This window comes from Pistacia vera, unplaced genomic scaffold, assembly GCF_008641045.1.
Source record: "Pistacia vera cultivar Batoury unplaced genomic scaffold, PisVer_v2 Contig764, whole genome shotgun sequence".
NCBI lineage: Eukaryota > Viridiplantae > Streptophyta > Magnoliopsida > Sapindales > Anacardiaceae > Pistacia > Pistacia vera.
This window is the reverse complement of record NW_022196628.1, coordinates 78099-95766: the sequence shown is the minus strand read 5'-3', so window position 1 is coordinate 95766 and position 17668 is coordinate 78099. Positions and strand designations below refer to the sequence as shown.

The 17668-nt window shown below is 33.7% G+C and overlaps 2 protein-coding genes across 4 annotated transcripts; both read right to left on the bottom strand.

The window, feature by feature from the left end:
* Window positions 1-1025: 1025 nt before the first annotated feature.
* LOC116116186 (transcription factor bHLH130-like) lies at window positions 1026-4109 on the bottom strand. 2 transcript variants are annotated; one of them, XM_031402283.1, is made up of 7 exons: window positions 3972-4109; window positions 3678-3750; window positions 2975-3587; window positions 2015-2343; window positions 1761-1931; window positions 1444-1680; window positions 1026-1351 (listed from the first exon to the last, which is right to left on the bottom strand). In XM_031402283.1, exons 3-6 carry the CDS (start codon window positions 3570-3572, stop codon window positions 1546-1548), a joined length of 1233 nt encoding a protein of 410 aa, XP_031258143.1. In that variant the 5' UTR covers window positions 3573-3587; window positions 3678-3750; window positions 3972-4109; the 3' UTR covers window positions 1026-1351; window positions 1444-1545. The 2 variants fall into 2 exon arrangements, with proteins under 2 accessions (XP_031258143.1, XP_031258142.1); XM_031402282.1 differs by having other exon boundaries at window positions 3695-3750.
* An 8595-nt stretch (window positions 4110-12704) lies between these two features.
* On the bottom strand, window positions 12705-17267 carry LOC116116190 (SURP and G-patch domain-containing protein 1-like protein). Of its 2 annotated transcripts, none has more exons than XM_031402289.1 (9): window positions 17082-17267; window positions 15996-16443; window positions 15317-15443; window positions 14975-15081; window positions 14572-14733; window positions 14246-14380; window positions 13918-14106; window positions 13059-13237; window positions 12705-12942 (listed from the first exon to the last, which is right to left on the bottom strand). In XM_031402289.1, the coding sequence occupies exons 2-9, from the start codon at window positions 16399-16401 to the stop codon at window positions 12916-12918; spliced, it is 1332 nt and encodes a 443-aa protein (XP_031258149.1). In that variant the 5' UTR covers window positions 16402-16443; window positions 17082-17267; the 3' UTR covers window positions 12705-12915. The 2 variants fall into 2 exon arrangements, with proteins under 2 accessions (XP_031258149.1, XP_031258148.1); XM_031402288.1 differs by having other exon boundaries at window positions 15996-16426.
* Between the last annotated feature and the right edge of the window lie 401 nt (window positions 17268-17668).

Below are 17668 nucleotides of genomic sequence, written 5' to 3'. Positions count from 1 at the left end.
CTAAAATGCCCTTAAAAGTTTAATATTTTAGTTTTTTCATAAATTTAAAAATTTTTAAGAAAACCCCCTAGGTTTGCTAATTTGACTAAATACCCCAATATATAAAAATTTTATAAAATAACAAAAACACCCCCGCCACTCGCAGTGCCAAATTCCGGCCACCACCACCGGAATCTGACCGGAAAATTGTGTTACGACACAGACCCGTCGGATTTGTGCCGTAACGCATCGATCTGGCCTTTTCCGGCCAGATCTACGTCTGGCCTTTTTCGGCCTCGACTGCCAGATCTGGCCTTTTCCGGCCAGATCCTCCACGGATCTGGCTGGAAAATATTAGATCAACGTGTTACGACACATATCCGAAGGGTCTGTGTCGTAACACAATTTTTCGGCAAGATTCCAGCCTCGACGGCCAGATGTGGCCTTTTCCGGCCAGATCAACCATGGATCTTGCCGGAAAATGCCAGATCTACATGTTACGACACAGATCCGATGGGTCTATGTCATAACGCAAATTTTCGGCCAGATTCCAGCAGTGGTGGTCAGAATCTAGCACTGCGGGTGGCGGGGGTGTTTTTGTTATTTTATAAAATTTGTATATATTGGGGTATTTAGTCAAATTAGCAAACCTAGGGGGTTTTTTAGAAATTTTTAAATTTATAAAAAATTAAAATATTAAACTTTCAAGGGCATTTTAGTCTTTTCACTATTATCAAACGAAAATCACTAACAGAACATGACAAAAGGTATCTATTTGTCGTTTCAAAACCTTTTGGATACCAACTATCATTTCAACAAACCTTAGGTATGCGTAAGTCGTTCGGCCTCAATTATATGCCAAAAGTAACATGCCCTTGACTTGTATTAAACCAATTATAGGATTCTCCAAGAGTATCTAAATTAAAATAACATTAAAATTGAATACAACACCACCATGATCTTCCAAATTTGTTGAACTTCTCAAGCAATATAATTTTTTTTTTCCATTTGCACACAAAAAATGGTTAAAGAACATGAACTTCATGGAAGAAGGACAATAATTTTTTTTTTCTTCTATTTTTTTCAACTAAAATACAAATAAGACAACTAGCCATTTAGCCTAGTGATTCAGAACTAGATCTTACAATAAATTACAGCAACATTTCTTCTCCAAAACAACAATTTCTCACTACCCTATTATTGTAAAGTGCATTGGAAATGAGGGGTTAGCTTTCTTTGTCATCTCCCACCAATTTCCTATTGCTATCTGTACAGAAACAACTAAACCAGACAGAACACAAGTATTCTGAATATTTCAATATGGTTTCTGTTTACTTGAACATTTGCATTTTGATCGAGTATCCATGAGCGTCTGCACGAAAAAGAGAAGGTGTTGGTGAGGCAAGATAGATTTGGTTAGATGTTCATGTGAGATTAATTAAAAGGGTTGTCTTTTGATGTTACCTTGACTTCTTTCTGAAGATCTTTAATGTACTCAACTGCCAGATCTAACATATCAGCTGTGTTTGTTTGCTGTCAAGAAGAAAACATATATAGTATTTTAGTTCAGATGAAAATTTGCGCGAAAACATGTAACATGTGAGTGTCATTTGTCAAATCTAGAGTCTTAACTACCTTGTCCATGTTCGGGAAAAGCTCTTGCAGCTTCCTCATTCTTTCGCTGATTCTTGTTCTTCTTACCTGAAATTTACATACCCAATTACACATATAGAAAATCACCGAGAGAACTGAACTGATTGAATAATATAGATGAGATTTACCCTCTCTGCAATGCTTCGTGGATGAGTGGCACAACCTCTTTTGGCTCGAATCTTGCAAGGAACAGAACCTTGAAATTGCAGAAGCTTCTCTACAGTGGCCATCTCGGCAGAAGTTTTAGGCAAGCTCAAATGGTGCGTCAAGCGAGTAGGCTGGTGTCCAGAATTTCCATTCTGATAAATCATAATACCATCAGCTAAAGACCTTTATAAACAGAACTAAGAAAAATAAAAACAATTTTCCAAATAAATGCTACCTGAGTTTCCAAAGTACTTAAACCAAAAAACATGCTCCCATCATGGTCTCTAGCTCTATTCAGGCCACTGAATGAAGTATCATCCCAAGAATCAGTCGAGAAATTCGACATGTACTGCCTAGTGCTACCATTATTACTGCCCAAATTTTTCTCCGGGCTACTGGTCCCAATGTTCTGGCTCCCAATTTCACCAATCTGAGGCATAAGTCTTGAAGATGATCCAGATGAAAAGTTTATACGATTATTTAACCGACTACCTGATGGGCTAGCTTCTCCATTGGTACCATTTGAAGCTCTAAAGCATCCCACATCCCTCATTACATTAAAGCCTGCCAGTCATTAAGAAATCTTCAGCAACTAAACGAAGCAATGATCAATACATTAATGTCATAGAGTGTATTCTCAAAACATAATTAGCATCTAAAGATAAGCATAAGAAACTCAATTTCCATGTAAGTTAAAGATTATTGTACTGTTCAATTTAGAATTCAAAGGCAAGAACTTTCATACTATTCCTGGCTGCAAATTCTTCTCCCCCCTTATTTTAATTCTTCCATCCTATAAATTTACAACTTTACCCTAGGATCCGGTTCTTTCTTCCACAACACGACCATCGATTTCAATTGGACAAGAAGGAAAAGAAAAACGGTTTTCAAAAGTTATATAGTCAACTCTCTTTACATTAAAGAAAGGGATCACAGATCCTTCTGCTTTCCAGCTGCGAACAAGCATGTATGAATGCAGAATTGATTAATATCTATAATCACTTATAATTTGTGTATTAAAACAATAAGTTTTCTTTTTCTTGACTTGTAAATTGCAACTTGATTAAACCCATGGATGCTTAAACTACACATAATTCATTAAATTCAAACTAAAACTATTCCTGACTTCAAAGGAAACAATTCAAAAATTGACATAAAACAATATGCAAATTGCAGCAAAAACGAAGTAAAATACCATTGTCAACGCCTAGGTTGGAGAAGAGTCCAGGTGGGGAGCTATTTTGCCTGGCAAGATTGGAGCCATTTCCAGCACCCATTTTCGCCTGAATCGAATTCTCCAAGCGCATAGAGTGATTCACAGCACCAAATGAAGTATCCATAGTACTACCAACACTCACAGAATTATCATTAGTCAAATTATGAGTTGGTAAACTTTGGTAAATCATCTGTGAGGAAACATTTGAATAACCGGTCTGTTGAGGAACAGGCCCAGCGTCTTCTTGTTTCATAGCTTTTTCACCGAATTCTTGCAAATCATGAGAACCAGAATCCCCAGAACCGTTACATGGCAGCATATATTTTGCCAGAAAACCGTCCATTTCAGGACTTGAAGATCGAAAATATCGATAATCTTCAGAATTATTAACACCCCCACTGCTTCCATTGGCAAGACTCTCAAAGAATGAACTTGGAGCTGAACGGTACCGCATTAGGCCAGAATTATGCTGGTGGTCGTTTTCTTCTTGATAATGGTGACTTGAATCCATGAACTCTTGGTTCTTTCTCAACTCACTCTGTGGATATTTGAAATTTGGAGTGTACAAAAGACTCATTTTTCCCGAAGAACCCTGTGAAACCATCCAAACCAAACATCATTAAATCCCATTTCCAAACTTAAATTCTTAAAAAAAAAAAAATGATAACTTAAATAACAGTGCCTGAAGAATTTGCTCACTCTGTATAAACCCCAGTTGCAAATTGGCAGATTGTCTTCAGCTTCCACCAAAAAATCTGCAACAAGATGACAAAAATCAAATTTCATCAGAGCCCAGATACCATTCAAAGCTGAAAATCAGCTTAAAAAACTGAAAACAGAAGGAAAAAAAAAAACACAAGTTTAAGAAAATCATTCTTGAATTGCGGTCCTTTTGCATGAACAAAGAAAAGAAAACAAGACATAACATTTAGTACAATTGGAGGTGATTAATGTTTTGAAGAAGCAATTACAGTACCTAAACTTTGTGGTCTGAATCTAACACAAAAACACTTTCTTCTGAAATGAAAACACTGAAATCAAGAAAAAAAAGCGAAGACAGAGAGGAGAGGAGAGCAAAAGCCAACAAATTCTGTCTCTCCATCAGACACATTTATCAACTAGGTGGTTTCAGAAATGCCCTCCGGTTTGGGAAAAACTAAAGAGTTTGCCATTGATGATGTAATGCGGTCCATGACATGACATCTAATGTGGGCTTATTCGTTGACTAAACTGCCCTAATTTGGTGATAAATTTACTGAGATTTTGCTTTGGATTTTAAGAATGTTTCTTATCTTTTTCTGGCATAGGAGTAGATGTTTTTTTTCTTCTTACTCGGAAACGGCGGTAATTACCATTCATCTAACTCTAAAAAATAATTTCATAATATTCAAGGCTCCGTTTATTTATTATTTTGGATATGATTTTTGATATTTACAGAGTTAGATGAGAATAACAATATATGATTTAAAAATTAACAAAAACACCCACCTACTTTTGCTAATTTACTAAACACCATAATATATAAAATTTATGTAAAATAACAAAAACACCCCCACCAACAATTGCCAGATTTCAGCCACTACCATCAGAATCTAACATTTTCGGCCAGATCTACCACGGATCTGACCGAAAAAGGCCAGATCTATGACCATTTCTAGCCATCATTGACGATCAGCTAGTCAGCTACAGCCAAAGATCTGGCCGTCAACGGTTAGATCCACGGTGGATATGGTCGAAAATGATAGATCGGTATACTACTGACCAGATTCAGTTGGTAGTATGTCATTATACCAGATTCACACCACCTTCTGACGGTGGTGACTAGAATCTGACAAATGTGAGTGAGTGGGGGTGTTTTTGTTAATTTGTAAACTTTTTTCTGAGGGTGTTTAGTTAAATTAATAAACTTAAGGGATTTAAAATAGTTGAAGAAAGTATAATAGTATTTTGAGGATGATGAAACAAACAGTTATTTTAAGGATAGGACTGGAAATAGGATTTGAAATAACAAAACAAACAGACCCAACATTTTTTTTAAATTGATAAAATTACATTCGTGAGTAGCCTAGCAATAAGGCAAACCAAGGTCCGTGCATTGCTTCAACCCACAAGCCCAAATTCGATTCTCCACTAGGTGTAGAAGTAATATCTTTGTCCATTATTTACCCGGGGGTTACAGTCTGAGGTTCGATTTCTCACTATACGCAAAAGCAATGCATTTGCTTATGATTTACCTAAATTTATTGTGAGAATGGAATATCTTATCCAAAGATTAATTGAGGTCTATATATAGACTGGTCGAACACCTTGGCTTCGTTTGGTTGGATTTTGGGAATATTACTTTTAGTATTCCCAAAAAAGTTAAACAGTAAAATACCCAAAAACTCACAATATTATTCAATTTTATTCAATATTTTTTAAACCCCCTAAATTTGTTAATTCAATTAAATACCCCTAAATATTTTTAATGTTTTTGTTACGGCGACTCCGACCACCCTCCGGTGGTGGTGGCCGACTGTCCGTACTTGAGGGTGGATTGGAGGTGTTTTTGTTAACTTTTAATGTTTTATTATAAGGGGTGTTTTATAAAAAAACAAACATAGGAGATATTTTATTAATTTGTAAATCTTACATCGTAATACCCGCCCAATTCAACTTTTTTTTAACTTTTTTCAAAAAACTTTTCCCAAAAACATAAAATTGTGAACCAAACAGAGCCCTTATTTATCAAAAAAAGAAATTCTTAACCCAACAAATTATACAAGTGTTTTATGATTTTGATACTTTTTTCAAAGTTTTTTTTTTTTTTTTTTTTAAGAGGGTTCCAGGCAAATAAATTAATAATAACTCTTAAAATAAATAAATAAAAACAGCCTTATCCAAGTGAAGATTAGAACTTAGAAGCATACAATGCTTTGCTTACGGGTCAAGCGTCTTTCATAAAACGTGTAGAGTGTGGGTGCAAGTGGCGTGGGGACTATAAAACGTTGCGTATTGGGTGGCGGCAGAGCCGCTGTTTGGGCCTTTGGCTCAAGGGAAGAGGCATATATTTTATTATTACTAATTTTAGGTACATTGTATTAGTCTCTACTCTCTTGCATTACTCTTTCCACCTTTTTTTTTTATTATTTAATATATAGTATTTTGTAATCTAGTAGCCACAATTCAAGCACAACGTTATAATTTCTTAATTTCAATTGAATCTTGATCTTATCATATGAAACCTGATTCAATCTGCCCACTTCCATTTTTGTGTCTACATATATACCAACAAATATCATACTTTATATAAATATACTTTCTACAAATACTCACACATTTTTTTATAAGTTTATGGAATGCTCAATCTTCATTGGTCATATTTAGTAGAATTTCTTCCTCATGTCAAGATTCTTTGTAAATAGGCTTTGATGATTCTTCGGGTCTTAGTTTTTTAGCATAAGTTCACACAAATAATCGGACTATTAACTAATAATAGATTAGTTGAGTGGTAAAAACTTGGGTCCAAGGGGTTTGCTTTCCATGTAGTCTCACGTTCGAATTATAAGAACGGTTACTAATATTGTTGACTACAGACTGTAGAGTTTGTCTTGTTTTTAAAACCTTAATCGGGGTCGGAAGACTAATAATTGATATGCACATAAACTGGTTTATGTCATTGAGGGCTTGAAATGTAAATCATAAAAATGGATCCATTTTGAGATGACTTAATTGGTTGTAATGAATCTAGAAGAGGATTCAATGAAGAAAGGAAGAAAGGACAAATCAAGAATGGTTCTTGTTCTTGTTCTTGCTGTTGGTCAACAAAATTATAAAGTTATTAATTACAATCTCACCCTTTAATTATGCAAATCCATGAGGCTCATAGCTGTTTTCATTAATTAAAAAATATTAAATTATTAAGTTAATTAATCCCAATTCCCACCTGCCTCGTTCATCATTAGCAGTAATCTGAAAGGGGAATTTGCCTTAAAATAAAGCCATGCTTTTCATGTGATGCTTAATTAATAACGGTAATTAGAGGTTTGACTTTGGAAAAAGAGTCAACTGTCTACCCATATTTTGAGTAGATAAGGCTATTGACTATCCTTTTCCGTCAACCCCAGTTACTATTTTTGAACACTTAAAAAAAATTCCTAATTTTTAATTAATTTGAATTATATTCCACCTTTGCGACATTTGAATTAAATTTTTTTTTTTTCATTTGATTTCAACCTTAATTTGACTTGTCATATAATTAGATTCAATTGACCTTACAAGTTACAACCCATTAAAATTAAAAATAAAAAAAAATCAGCCAACTTGATTTGACCAATCAAGAATTTTCAAATTTTGCTCCTTTTTTCAGGTGGGCTTTTTTTTTACTTAAATTTTATTTTGCTTTATTTTTTAAAAATAAAACTATTCCAACGAATATAGCAGAGCATAATTTTATTATATATTTAGTTGTCCCTTGATATCTCAAGTGGTAGGATGAGCGTTGAGGTGTGTGTTTTAGACACATGGTCTCAAGTTCGAATCTTCTAACTCATAAGATTTAAACAGATTATTATGACGATAAGATATTGTGTTAGACTACTAGTCACATAAATGAATAAGTCGAAATATGCATAAGCTAATCCGAACACATTTAAGATAAAAAAAAAAAAAATCTCCCAAGGGTCACCATCCTTTGCCACTTGGCCACAAGTTGCCTACGATTAAAGGCTATTTTTTTTTTTTTTTCCTTTTTAAATGCTAAAGACATTTCAAAATTCTCCAATTATTTTTTAACGGCAGCACTTCTACGTTAAAGTACTATTTATACATTAGTGCTTTTTAGTTTGGCTTATCTACGAGTTAAATTAAAGATCCTTTTCAACATCAAAACCACTTTTGAAATTTGTTTACATTGTCTAGTCGGAATCCAATAAGAACTCGTAAATGATAAATAAATTGTTTTTTGTCGTTTTTTTTTTCTTTCTAAACTTTGTTTAAGCTTATTTAAAACTTTAAAATATCAACTTTGTTATACGCTATTTTAGAAATGTTACTTAATTTTTTTTTTCACATATTAAAACCCTTTTTCGGTTATTTAAGAATACATATAAATATTTCTATAAACACTATTTGAACAAATCATATCAACCAGATCCTTATTCACAAACCGTATTGAATTTGGTAACCAAAACTCCATATTTTTCTTGAGACCAAAAAAAAGGGTTGTTCAATCTAAATGAGAAAACAATTTTACACAATTTAATCAAGCTCTAAGCATAAGATTGATTACAATTATCAAAGATTACAACCCTTTTTCCATACCTAATTTTGCCAAATCATGCACTTTCCATTTACTAATAGAACACAGAAGATACGTAAAATAAAAAAATACTTAGTGTCTCAGCAACATCTACCTAAATCTAATGGTGGCAATCAGCTATAAAACACCCACCGCAATCACTTAATTAAAAAATTAATCCTTGGATTAGATTAGGTTACTTTAATTATATTTCTTGATCAATAAAAACGTATCATTTCTATAGAATCTTAAAAAATACTTTGCTCTCAAATATACTAAATTGATCAATGTATAAAGAACAATTCTAGGTAGATAAATTAAAAAATTATTATTATCAATATTCTCGTATATACGATAAGTGCTTTTGAGGCCACTAACTTTGGCTTCGACGCCATACATATATCTTCTTATAAAGAGACCTATAAAGGACATCACATTAGTCTCAATCAATTGGAATTTTATAATATATGAATCTTAATTTATAATAATCTCTTTCTAAGTGCTTTTCTGGGATGAGCTGTAACCCACAAAATATATATATTGTGGGACGTTTTTTTTTTTTTTTTTTTTTTAAGTACACGTGTAACTTTTTATAATTAATCTTAATCGTTAAAAGATTTGTCATCTAACTACGAAAGAGTGTGTTACTGTAACTCCTTATAATTAATCTTAATCGTTAAAAGGTTTGTCATCTAACTACGAAAGAGTGTGTTACTCAGTGGGACAGTTTTGGCTAACGTGAATTAATTCAAGGCAACTTCAAGAATTTTGTTAAACGAATTCTACTTCTGGTCGCCATGGATGCTCAACTAATCCTCAATACGCAACAATTAATTAAGGTTCTGTTTGCTACCCTTTTTTCGACTTTTCAAAAAAGAGTTTATAATAATATAGTTTTTATAAAAAAAATTTGAAAAAAAATTAAAATAATAGACGTAAAATGACTTATTTATAACTTTAAATACACCATTTTAATCACGATGAAAGAGTTATAAGAGTATCTCCAAATGATTCTTTATATGACCCAAACTCTTTATTATAAAGAATCTATCCATTAAAACAAAAGTCCAACATACTCTTTATCTTTAAAATATAAATTAGAAAGTGAGTTTGACTCTCCATATTTAGGCTCCATTTGTTTCGTTTTTGGGAATACTATTATTAGTATTCCCAATAAAGTTAAACAGTAAAATTGCAAAAACTCACAATATTATCCAATATTATTCAACTTTTTTTAAACCCCCTAAATTTGTTAATTTAATTAAATACCCCTAAATATTTTTTTCGAAATTATAAAAACACCCCTAAACCCACATTATACCAGATTCCGGCCACCACTGCTGAAAGTTGGCCGGAATCTGATATAATGGTGCACTACCGGTTGAATCTGGTTGGTAGTGCACCGATCTAGCCTTTTTCGGCCAGATCTTTGGCCGTGACCAGACGTCAACGACCGACAGCTGTATCTTTGACCGTCATTGACGAGCAAATGCGGCCAGATCTGGCCGTCAATGGCCAGATCCACCGTGGATCTAGCAGGCAAAGGCCATATCAGCGCACGACCAGCAAGATCCAGTCGGTCATGCGCCGATACGGCGACTCCGACCACCCTCCGGCGGTGGTGGCCGGCTGTGATTATTCAATTGGTGGGTTGGGGGTGTTTTTGTTAACTTTCAAAGTTTTATTATAGGAGTGTTTAGTAAATAAACAAACATAAGGGGTATTTTATTAATTTCTAAATCCTACATTGTAATACCCGCCCAATTCAACTTTTTTTAACTTTTTTCAAAAAACTTTTCTAAAAAATGCAAAAAAGTGAACCAAACAGAGCCTTGGAGAGTCAAATTTTACTCTCTATCCTAATTTTAATTAATAAACTACAAATTCTTATGCATTTTATTTATTAATTCTCTCTCCTATTAAGTCTCTTTCTTAAATACAAAGAGCATTTTCGTTAAATTTAAAGAGTCCATTGGATTTGAATAAAAATTGTATTATTTATATTTAAAAATTAATGAAGATGCTCTTTATTTATATGAAAGATGCTCTTCAAAATAAAGAACACCATTGGAGATGCTCTAAAGAAACACCATTGAAGATGCTCTAAAGAGTCCATTCATAAAAACAAAAGTCCAACATACTCTTTATCTTTTAAATATAAATTAAAGAGTGAGTTTAGCTCTTCAAATCTAGAGAGTCAAATTTCATTTTCTATCATAATTTTAATTAATAAACTACAAGTTTTCGTGCATTTTATTTTTTAATTCTCTTTTCTATTAAATCTTTTTCTTGAAAATAAAGAATATCTTTATTAAATTTAAAGAAGAAAAATGATACAGTTATCGAAAAAAATACACTGAATTCACGCATCGACAGACATGACACCATCTTGGATCGTCCATTAATTATGATTTTTTTTAAGAAAAGAATATGGTATCACGTATATCGGTGCGTGAATTCGGTGTATTTTTTTTGGTAACTGTAGCATTGCTTTTTAAAGAGTCTATTGGATTTAAATAAAAATTTTATTCTTTATATTTAGAAATTAATAAAGATACTCTTTATTTATATGAAATACACTCTTTAAAATAAACAATACTATTAGAGATGCGCTAACTAAGATTAAGAAAGTAATAAAGTTTAATGAATATTTAATTAGCAATAGATCCAAACAAACATATGTAGCCCAATGTCCTGGCAGAAACCGTAGACCGGTTGGTGATTGGATTTAAGTTCTCACCTTTAGGGACAAGGGATTTTCTAATTTTCTAATCCTAAGGCTAAGACTAAGACAAATAAATAAATTTTTTATAACTTGCCGCCCTCAAAATCGAACCTTTAAAATATTACAATCTAACCCATAGCTATGTCACAAGGAAGTAGGAAGGATCCTATACCTATTATTTTGTCATCATGAATTGACCCTAGGAATACAAGTTGAAACATATGGCTCAATACTGTACGTATTATTCATCAGAATTTGACCAATCAAAGCACAAATTCCACAAGTCTTAAGTGGGAAGCTGGGTGGCATCTTCTGGTGAGCGAATAATCTGATAATTCGACTTAAATATTAGTATCAGATACTTAGTATTATGTGTAAATTCTTTTGTCTTTGATTTACAAGGAAATCTTATCTATTGAGTCGGATAACTATTCTGTTACATTACATTACATGCAGTGCTGTGCTGTGCATGTCCTCCACGATTTGACCATTCATTAACTATGTTTATCCCGCAATAAAAGAGAGCATATTAATAAGAAGAAGGAACACGATTCATTTAGAAGGCTCTCCACCATCTGGGTTCAATTCAATCAAAAGAGGAGATGGAAATTTAATTATTCCAGGTATAATGAGTTGTTATTATCACTGTTCACGGACTACTTGCAACATTCCAGGGATCCAAATTCCAGTGAGAAATTCTGAAAAGCTACCATTCTTATTGTAGATGCCAAAGCCAACGTTGCCATCGTCTTTCTCACTGAATTTTCAAATTCTAATATCTTTTATTCTTATGTAAGAGAGAATAAAATGGGGGAACTTTCGGGTGCAGATTCAGAAATCTAGGAAAGTTGAAGATGTTTGTGTGGAGGGAAACAGAGACACGTGAAGAACTTCATTTTCAATCAGCAAAGTTGATTTGATTTGCCGAGGAGAGAAGAGATTGAGTGAAATTGAAGTGAGATTTGATTGCATATATGCTGTATAAAGACTAATTGGAAGATATGTAGGAAGATTTGGTGGCATTTTGTAAAACCTTGTGATGATAATAACATTAATTTAGTGATTCTGACATCTTGGAAACAAGAAAATTCCCCACTCATTTAATCAATCACTGTAATTTTAGATATACAACTCAATTTCATGTACCAACTCTGGGCAAACAAGACTCATAACAAAAGGCAGAACCCTGCAAACCAAAGTGTCGGAGATTGTGAATCAAAAGGGCCTTGAAGTCGCTAAACTGCTGAGTAGTAACCGTCAAGCCAATTGAGCATCAGGCGAAAATATAACCAACTGGACCAATCAATTAGGAACTAAATCATAAAACGAATGAATACTACATGCATTGACGAAACACTCCATGATTAATTGTCTGCATATACGTTGAAAGAAAGTTTCTTTTCTTTCTTCGAGGGTGAAATTGAGCACGGGAGCAAATGGTAATGCTTTTGCATAACCTTTACAACTTAAATAGTTTACAACAGTGCTATTTTTGTTAAACTGCCAGCGGCAGGTGCACAAAGGGCAATGTGCAGAAAATAAACTTATAGTTAGGTGACCAATTTCATAATTCACCCACCTAATAATTACAAATCTCAAACTTAGAAGAAAACATTTCTCCACTGTGGAGTGAGGAATCAAGAAGAAAAAGAAACAAAACTCTTGACAGATACAAGATGAGCCGTGTCGGGCCCTGTAATAGGGGATTGTTCAAACAATTAATCTTGTCATGGCATATATATAGCAATTCAGTTAGCATTAAATTTCACCAAAACAAACACCAAACAAGTTTGTTCTATCGTGAAACAACAAAACTAATTTTCCTTTTCTCACAAATAACAAGTAGTTTTAACATCTAGTTATTTCTTGGAGGCAATATTCAATAGATGATGAGTTGATGACAAAATAACACGCCGCTCAGTAGTATGCTTTTCTGGGATTGTTCTGTTAAAGAAAAATCAAAACATAATCGGTAAACCACCAACACGAGCAGATAGCAAATGTATGAAATGCGAAAAAAAAAAAAAAAAAAAAAAAATTAACAAACATAGAGATCATACCATAGGATTTGGTCTATAACGGTAACCAAGCATCATTCGCTTCTTGTACTGTTCATATATATCATCTTCAGGCGTCACCTCCCCTGGATTATGTGCACCAACCCCCAAATGGTTCGTCTTTACATCACCTGCCATGATTGGATCTGCAATTCCACTTCTGGAGCTCCCCAGACCCTCACCTGAAATCCACAGAGTTAGGTTACCAAGCTTCTCCATCAAATAAAGAAAAAAAAAAAATTGGAAAACATGAACAAGTATTTTCCATGACTGCTAAAGTCAGACAAACTGAAGAAAAAATTTAGTTCGCGAATGTATTATGAATCAAAAAGCAGTAGCTGACTAGCCGCTATTCCTAAGAAACCACATCTACTCCATTTACCCATTTGGCAAGGTACCAACATACAACAATTTCAACATAAGTCATTCACACACAATGCCACTGTGCACACATTTTAACTAGCAAGTTAGTCAAGCATATACTCATATAACTCTTAAATTCAAAAAACCATATTGCAATACAACTTTGATGAACAGCTCCTAATTTTTTTTTTCTTGGCCAGCTCAAATGACCTTGCAAAGAATTTACATGCTGCCTTATTAAACAGATCACACTTCTTATGAAGGCACTCCAAGCTTCCTACTTGCAATGAGTAGAAAAACAAACACAAGGGAGATAATGCTAATAGTTAAGAAAAGCATTGCAAATAAAAACAGGACCTGTGAGTTATACAAGCATATAAATGAACAATCATTGCCATAAAAATTCAGATACTTCCGTCCATCAATATTTCTAAGCTTGCATTATCTACAACTTCACTCAAATCATATCAAATACGTAGAAAAGTGCAAGGGGAAAGACCTTCTTTCCAACCCATTTTGGACAAAAGCTTATGCCCAATGTTGTCAGCCTGAATTTTTGCCCTATCTGCAGCCTCTTTTGCAGCTTTCTGAGCGGCTACATCATTACAGGTAGCCATGAACTTCTCAAGCTCTTGTAGTGGAATGTAATCACCCATGTGATGACCTCTTTTAGAAGGTGGACCTGCACCTAAAATATGGTGAAAGTTACGTTTGTTGTATACAAAAGAAATATTGGAGAAGGAACAGTTGATTCCTGCAAGAAAACTAGAATAAAAAGCTTCCAGCCACCCAGTGGAAAATTGCTTCAATCATGAGCAGATAAAAACCTTGGAGGGAAGGAGGAGGGGGCATCTCATCCTTCGACTGTTTAGGCTGTCTCCTCTTCTCTTCCTGAGCAGCCTTCTTCATGTAAAACTCCATCATAGCTATAGGATCAGCACTAGGTGGTCCACTAGATTCACCTAAAATTTAAGAAAACGTCATAAAATATTGCACTAAATAATGAATAGGAATAGACGTATAATTACATGTTTGTTGATTTAATAGAGCCCCAAATCAGGAATGGCAAGAATCTTTTCTTATTTTATAAGAGTTTACAGAAAAAAATCTCTCAATTAAAATCCAAAATTAATTAATTGAGATAGATAGATACCACAGCCAGGTCCTCCCCATGAAGCTGCTTGAGTTGAAGCCAAAGAATCTGTTGGCTCTTCGGCGGCTTCATATAAAGCTGAGGCAGGGATTTGATAATTTTGCTGCTGAAGGGACCTTTGAGAAACATTAGTAGATTTAGAGGCTGCAGTGCTCATGCCACCTATCCAAAAGAAGTAGCCAACATTATAAATAAATTTCCAAGAAGATATCATAACTTTAAAGGGGAAAAAAGTCAGAAAATGAGGAAAATAAACATAAGACTTAAATTAATAATAGAAATAAATAGCGGTTCTTGTCTCATGAGAACATTTCCAAGAAGATATCAAAATTTTATACATCTCTCTGCATTTACCCATAAAGCTGACATAAACAGTGATATAGCAGAAATGTAGAATACCCACCGCTTTGAGGCGTCTGAGTCTCCATGGTCTGTGAAAGAGTTTTTTCCTCCTCAGCAAGCCGATATTCATAATACTTGTAGTCCGTGCAACTCTCATCAAAAAGGAATCTGAATTAACATAAAAACAAGATATACCAAACCCTAAGCAACCAAAAAAAAAAAAAAAAAAAAAAAAAAATTGTGGCAGAGAAACAATAGAAGCCACACACATGCAGAATTCAACTTCTCCACTATGTATGAAGTACTCCCCAACCAAAACATACCCCACACATTTAGAAGAGGAGAGAGAGAGAGAGAGGAGAGAGACAGTATAATGGAGAAATTAGATAGGAGAACAACTTACTTAAATGGTGTGTCTCCAGGATTCTTTTGACGAGTTACATGCTCAAATTGCCTTCCATGTTTGGCAACAAAACTTGCCAATTTGTCTGCAACTTTCTTCACAGTAGGATCACTTGGGGAAAGTGGCGCTGCATATCACTTATAAAACTTATTAATACCGAGACCATGAACAAGGGAATGCAAATTACTCTTGTAGCAGGCTGCCACATATTCCAAATCTTTCATTGAACATCTCTTTCCACCAATGTTGATTGGTACTTAAGGTATAAGCTGCATTCATGAGACAGAAATATTCAAGAATGTTTTGCCCTCTTCATCCACCAGTTCAAGATCAGAGAATATGCCTAGATTATTTCCCTCACGAAGTGAGTCACACAACTATTAAACATGATTAATTTGACAGAAGTAAGCAGTATAATAGTTTTTAACATCAACAATCTTTAAAAGTAGGCATAAAAAAGATAGCAAGACATTGACAATATCTTCCTCAAGGAGTAATAAGTTGAAAAATATGCACCACTAACTGGCAATAAAACTATAAAACATCAACAATATGCATAGATTATTTATCTCTTCCCTGTTTCTTGTTCTCCAATAAATCAAAGTTCCAAAAGATCCACAAAGGCCTTTCAATAAAACCCAACCAGATAAAAGAACATTTATATATAAACAGTAATTACCAACTGCAGCTTGTCTTGATGATTGCTCAGATGCCTCTGGTTGCCCCACCTTCTGCCGTTTCATTGGTGCATCACCTGAACCATTTTCAGCATCTGTCTCATCTTCATCCTCATCTGCACCAAGCTTAACAGGAGGTGCCACAACCTTAGACTTTTGTTTCAAGCTGAATGCAAGTTTGCCACCTGATGTAGCAGGGCCGGATTTCTGTGTATCCACAATGGGTTTTCTTAAAGATACTTTAGGAGTTGAAGTCCCTGATACAATCTTGACGGGTTTAGACTCCTCTACCAATGTAGTGCCTTTCTCCCTCTCCTTTTCCTTGTCTTTGCCTTGTTGAAGCTGTTTAAACCTCTCCATGAAGGAGCCATCATTAACAAAAAGGCTAGGAGGTGTTCCTTTCTCCATTGGTTAGGAGCCAAAAGTATTTAAGCTGTTTCAACAAGCAAGCTTCCAAGCTATTCAGATATTGAACTGGAACTTTTAATCCATCCCATTATGCACACACAAAAATTAAATTGCATAACAGGGCCAAACTGATCAAGCATCAACACCCATATCCTATAATCACCGAAAAAAAAAAAAATTCTGCCACAGCATAATTCATTCAAAATTGGATATACCTCCCCCAAGACAAACATGGGTTCGGCAACACACCATCAGCACATTCAAAAACAAAGCACCACCACACAATCTTTGTAAACAAAATAATTGACATCAAAAAATCAAGTTCAAAATCTAACGCATTCTGAAACCCCAATAATCAAGATCCAAAATTTCACGAAATCATCAAAAACCACTTTTTGACAAATAATTCGCATCTCAGAATTTTCCAAAATTGTCACGATTAATCAAATTGGTACAAAAATAAACCACAATGAAATCCTAAACATTCATTAATATACCGCTAAAATATATGCAAATATATGCTAGATTAATCCCGACCAACAATTTTCAATCAACAAATGAATAATAAATCATAAACAAAATCCTAAATAAAAAACCCTAAAATGAAACCACATGACGTAAATCTAAACTTTAATCAACCAAACATTCAAAATTAACAAGAAAAAAAAAATAAAATTTACCCAAATAATCGTAATTTTGACTTTAACAAAGAGATCAGATTCTCAATACGAGATAGAGATTATCTCAATGGGCTTTTTTTGTGGAATCGAAAGGAAACTGGTTCGGTGAATTGAGTGATTATAATAAGAATGAAGAGAACTCGTGACCTCCGATTAGGGCTGCGCTGTATATGGAAAATATTTTCCAATTGAGGACTCATTCTTTAGGAATATTTAAAATATCTCTTCAACTTTCTTAAAATAGCTATGTCATCAATTTCTTAGTTATTAAAAAAAAAATCGGATGAAGTTGAAAAAACCTCAAAAAAATAATTTAATAAATTTCAAAAAACTTTTATATATTATTTATGTGCAAAAAAAATATATTTTATTTAATAATACCTAAGAAACATGATTTCCAATTTATAAAATGTAATAAATAAATAAATATAATTACCAATAAATTTGAAGATACCGAAAATAAATTAAATTAGGAGTAGGATGATAAGTGAAAGTCAAAGAAAATAGAGGGTAAAAATAAATTTAATATGTTATAAAATTAATTTTAACAAAAATATTATTTACCAAACAAGGTGTAAATAAGTATA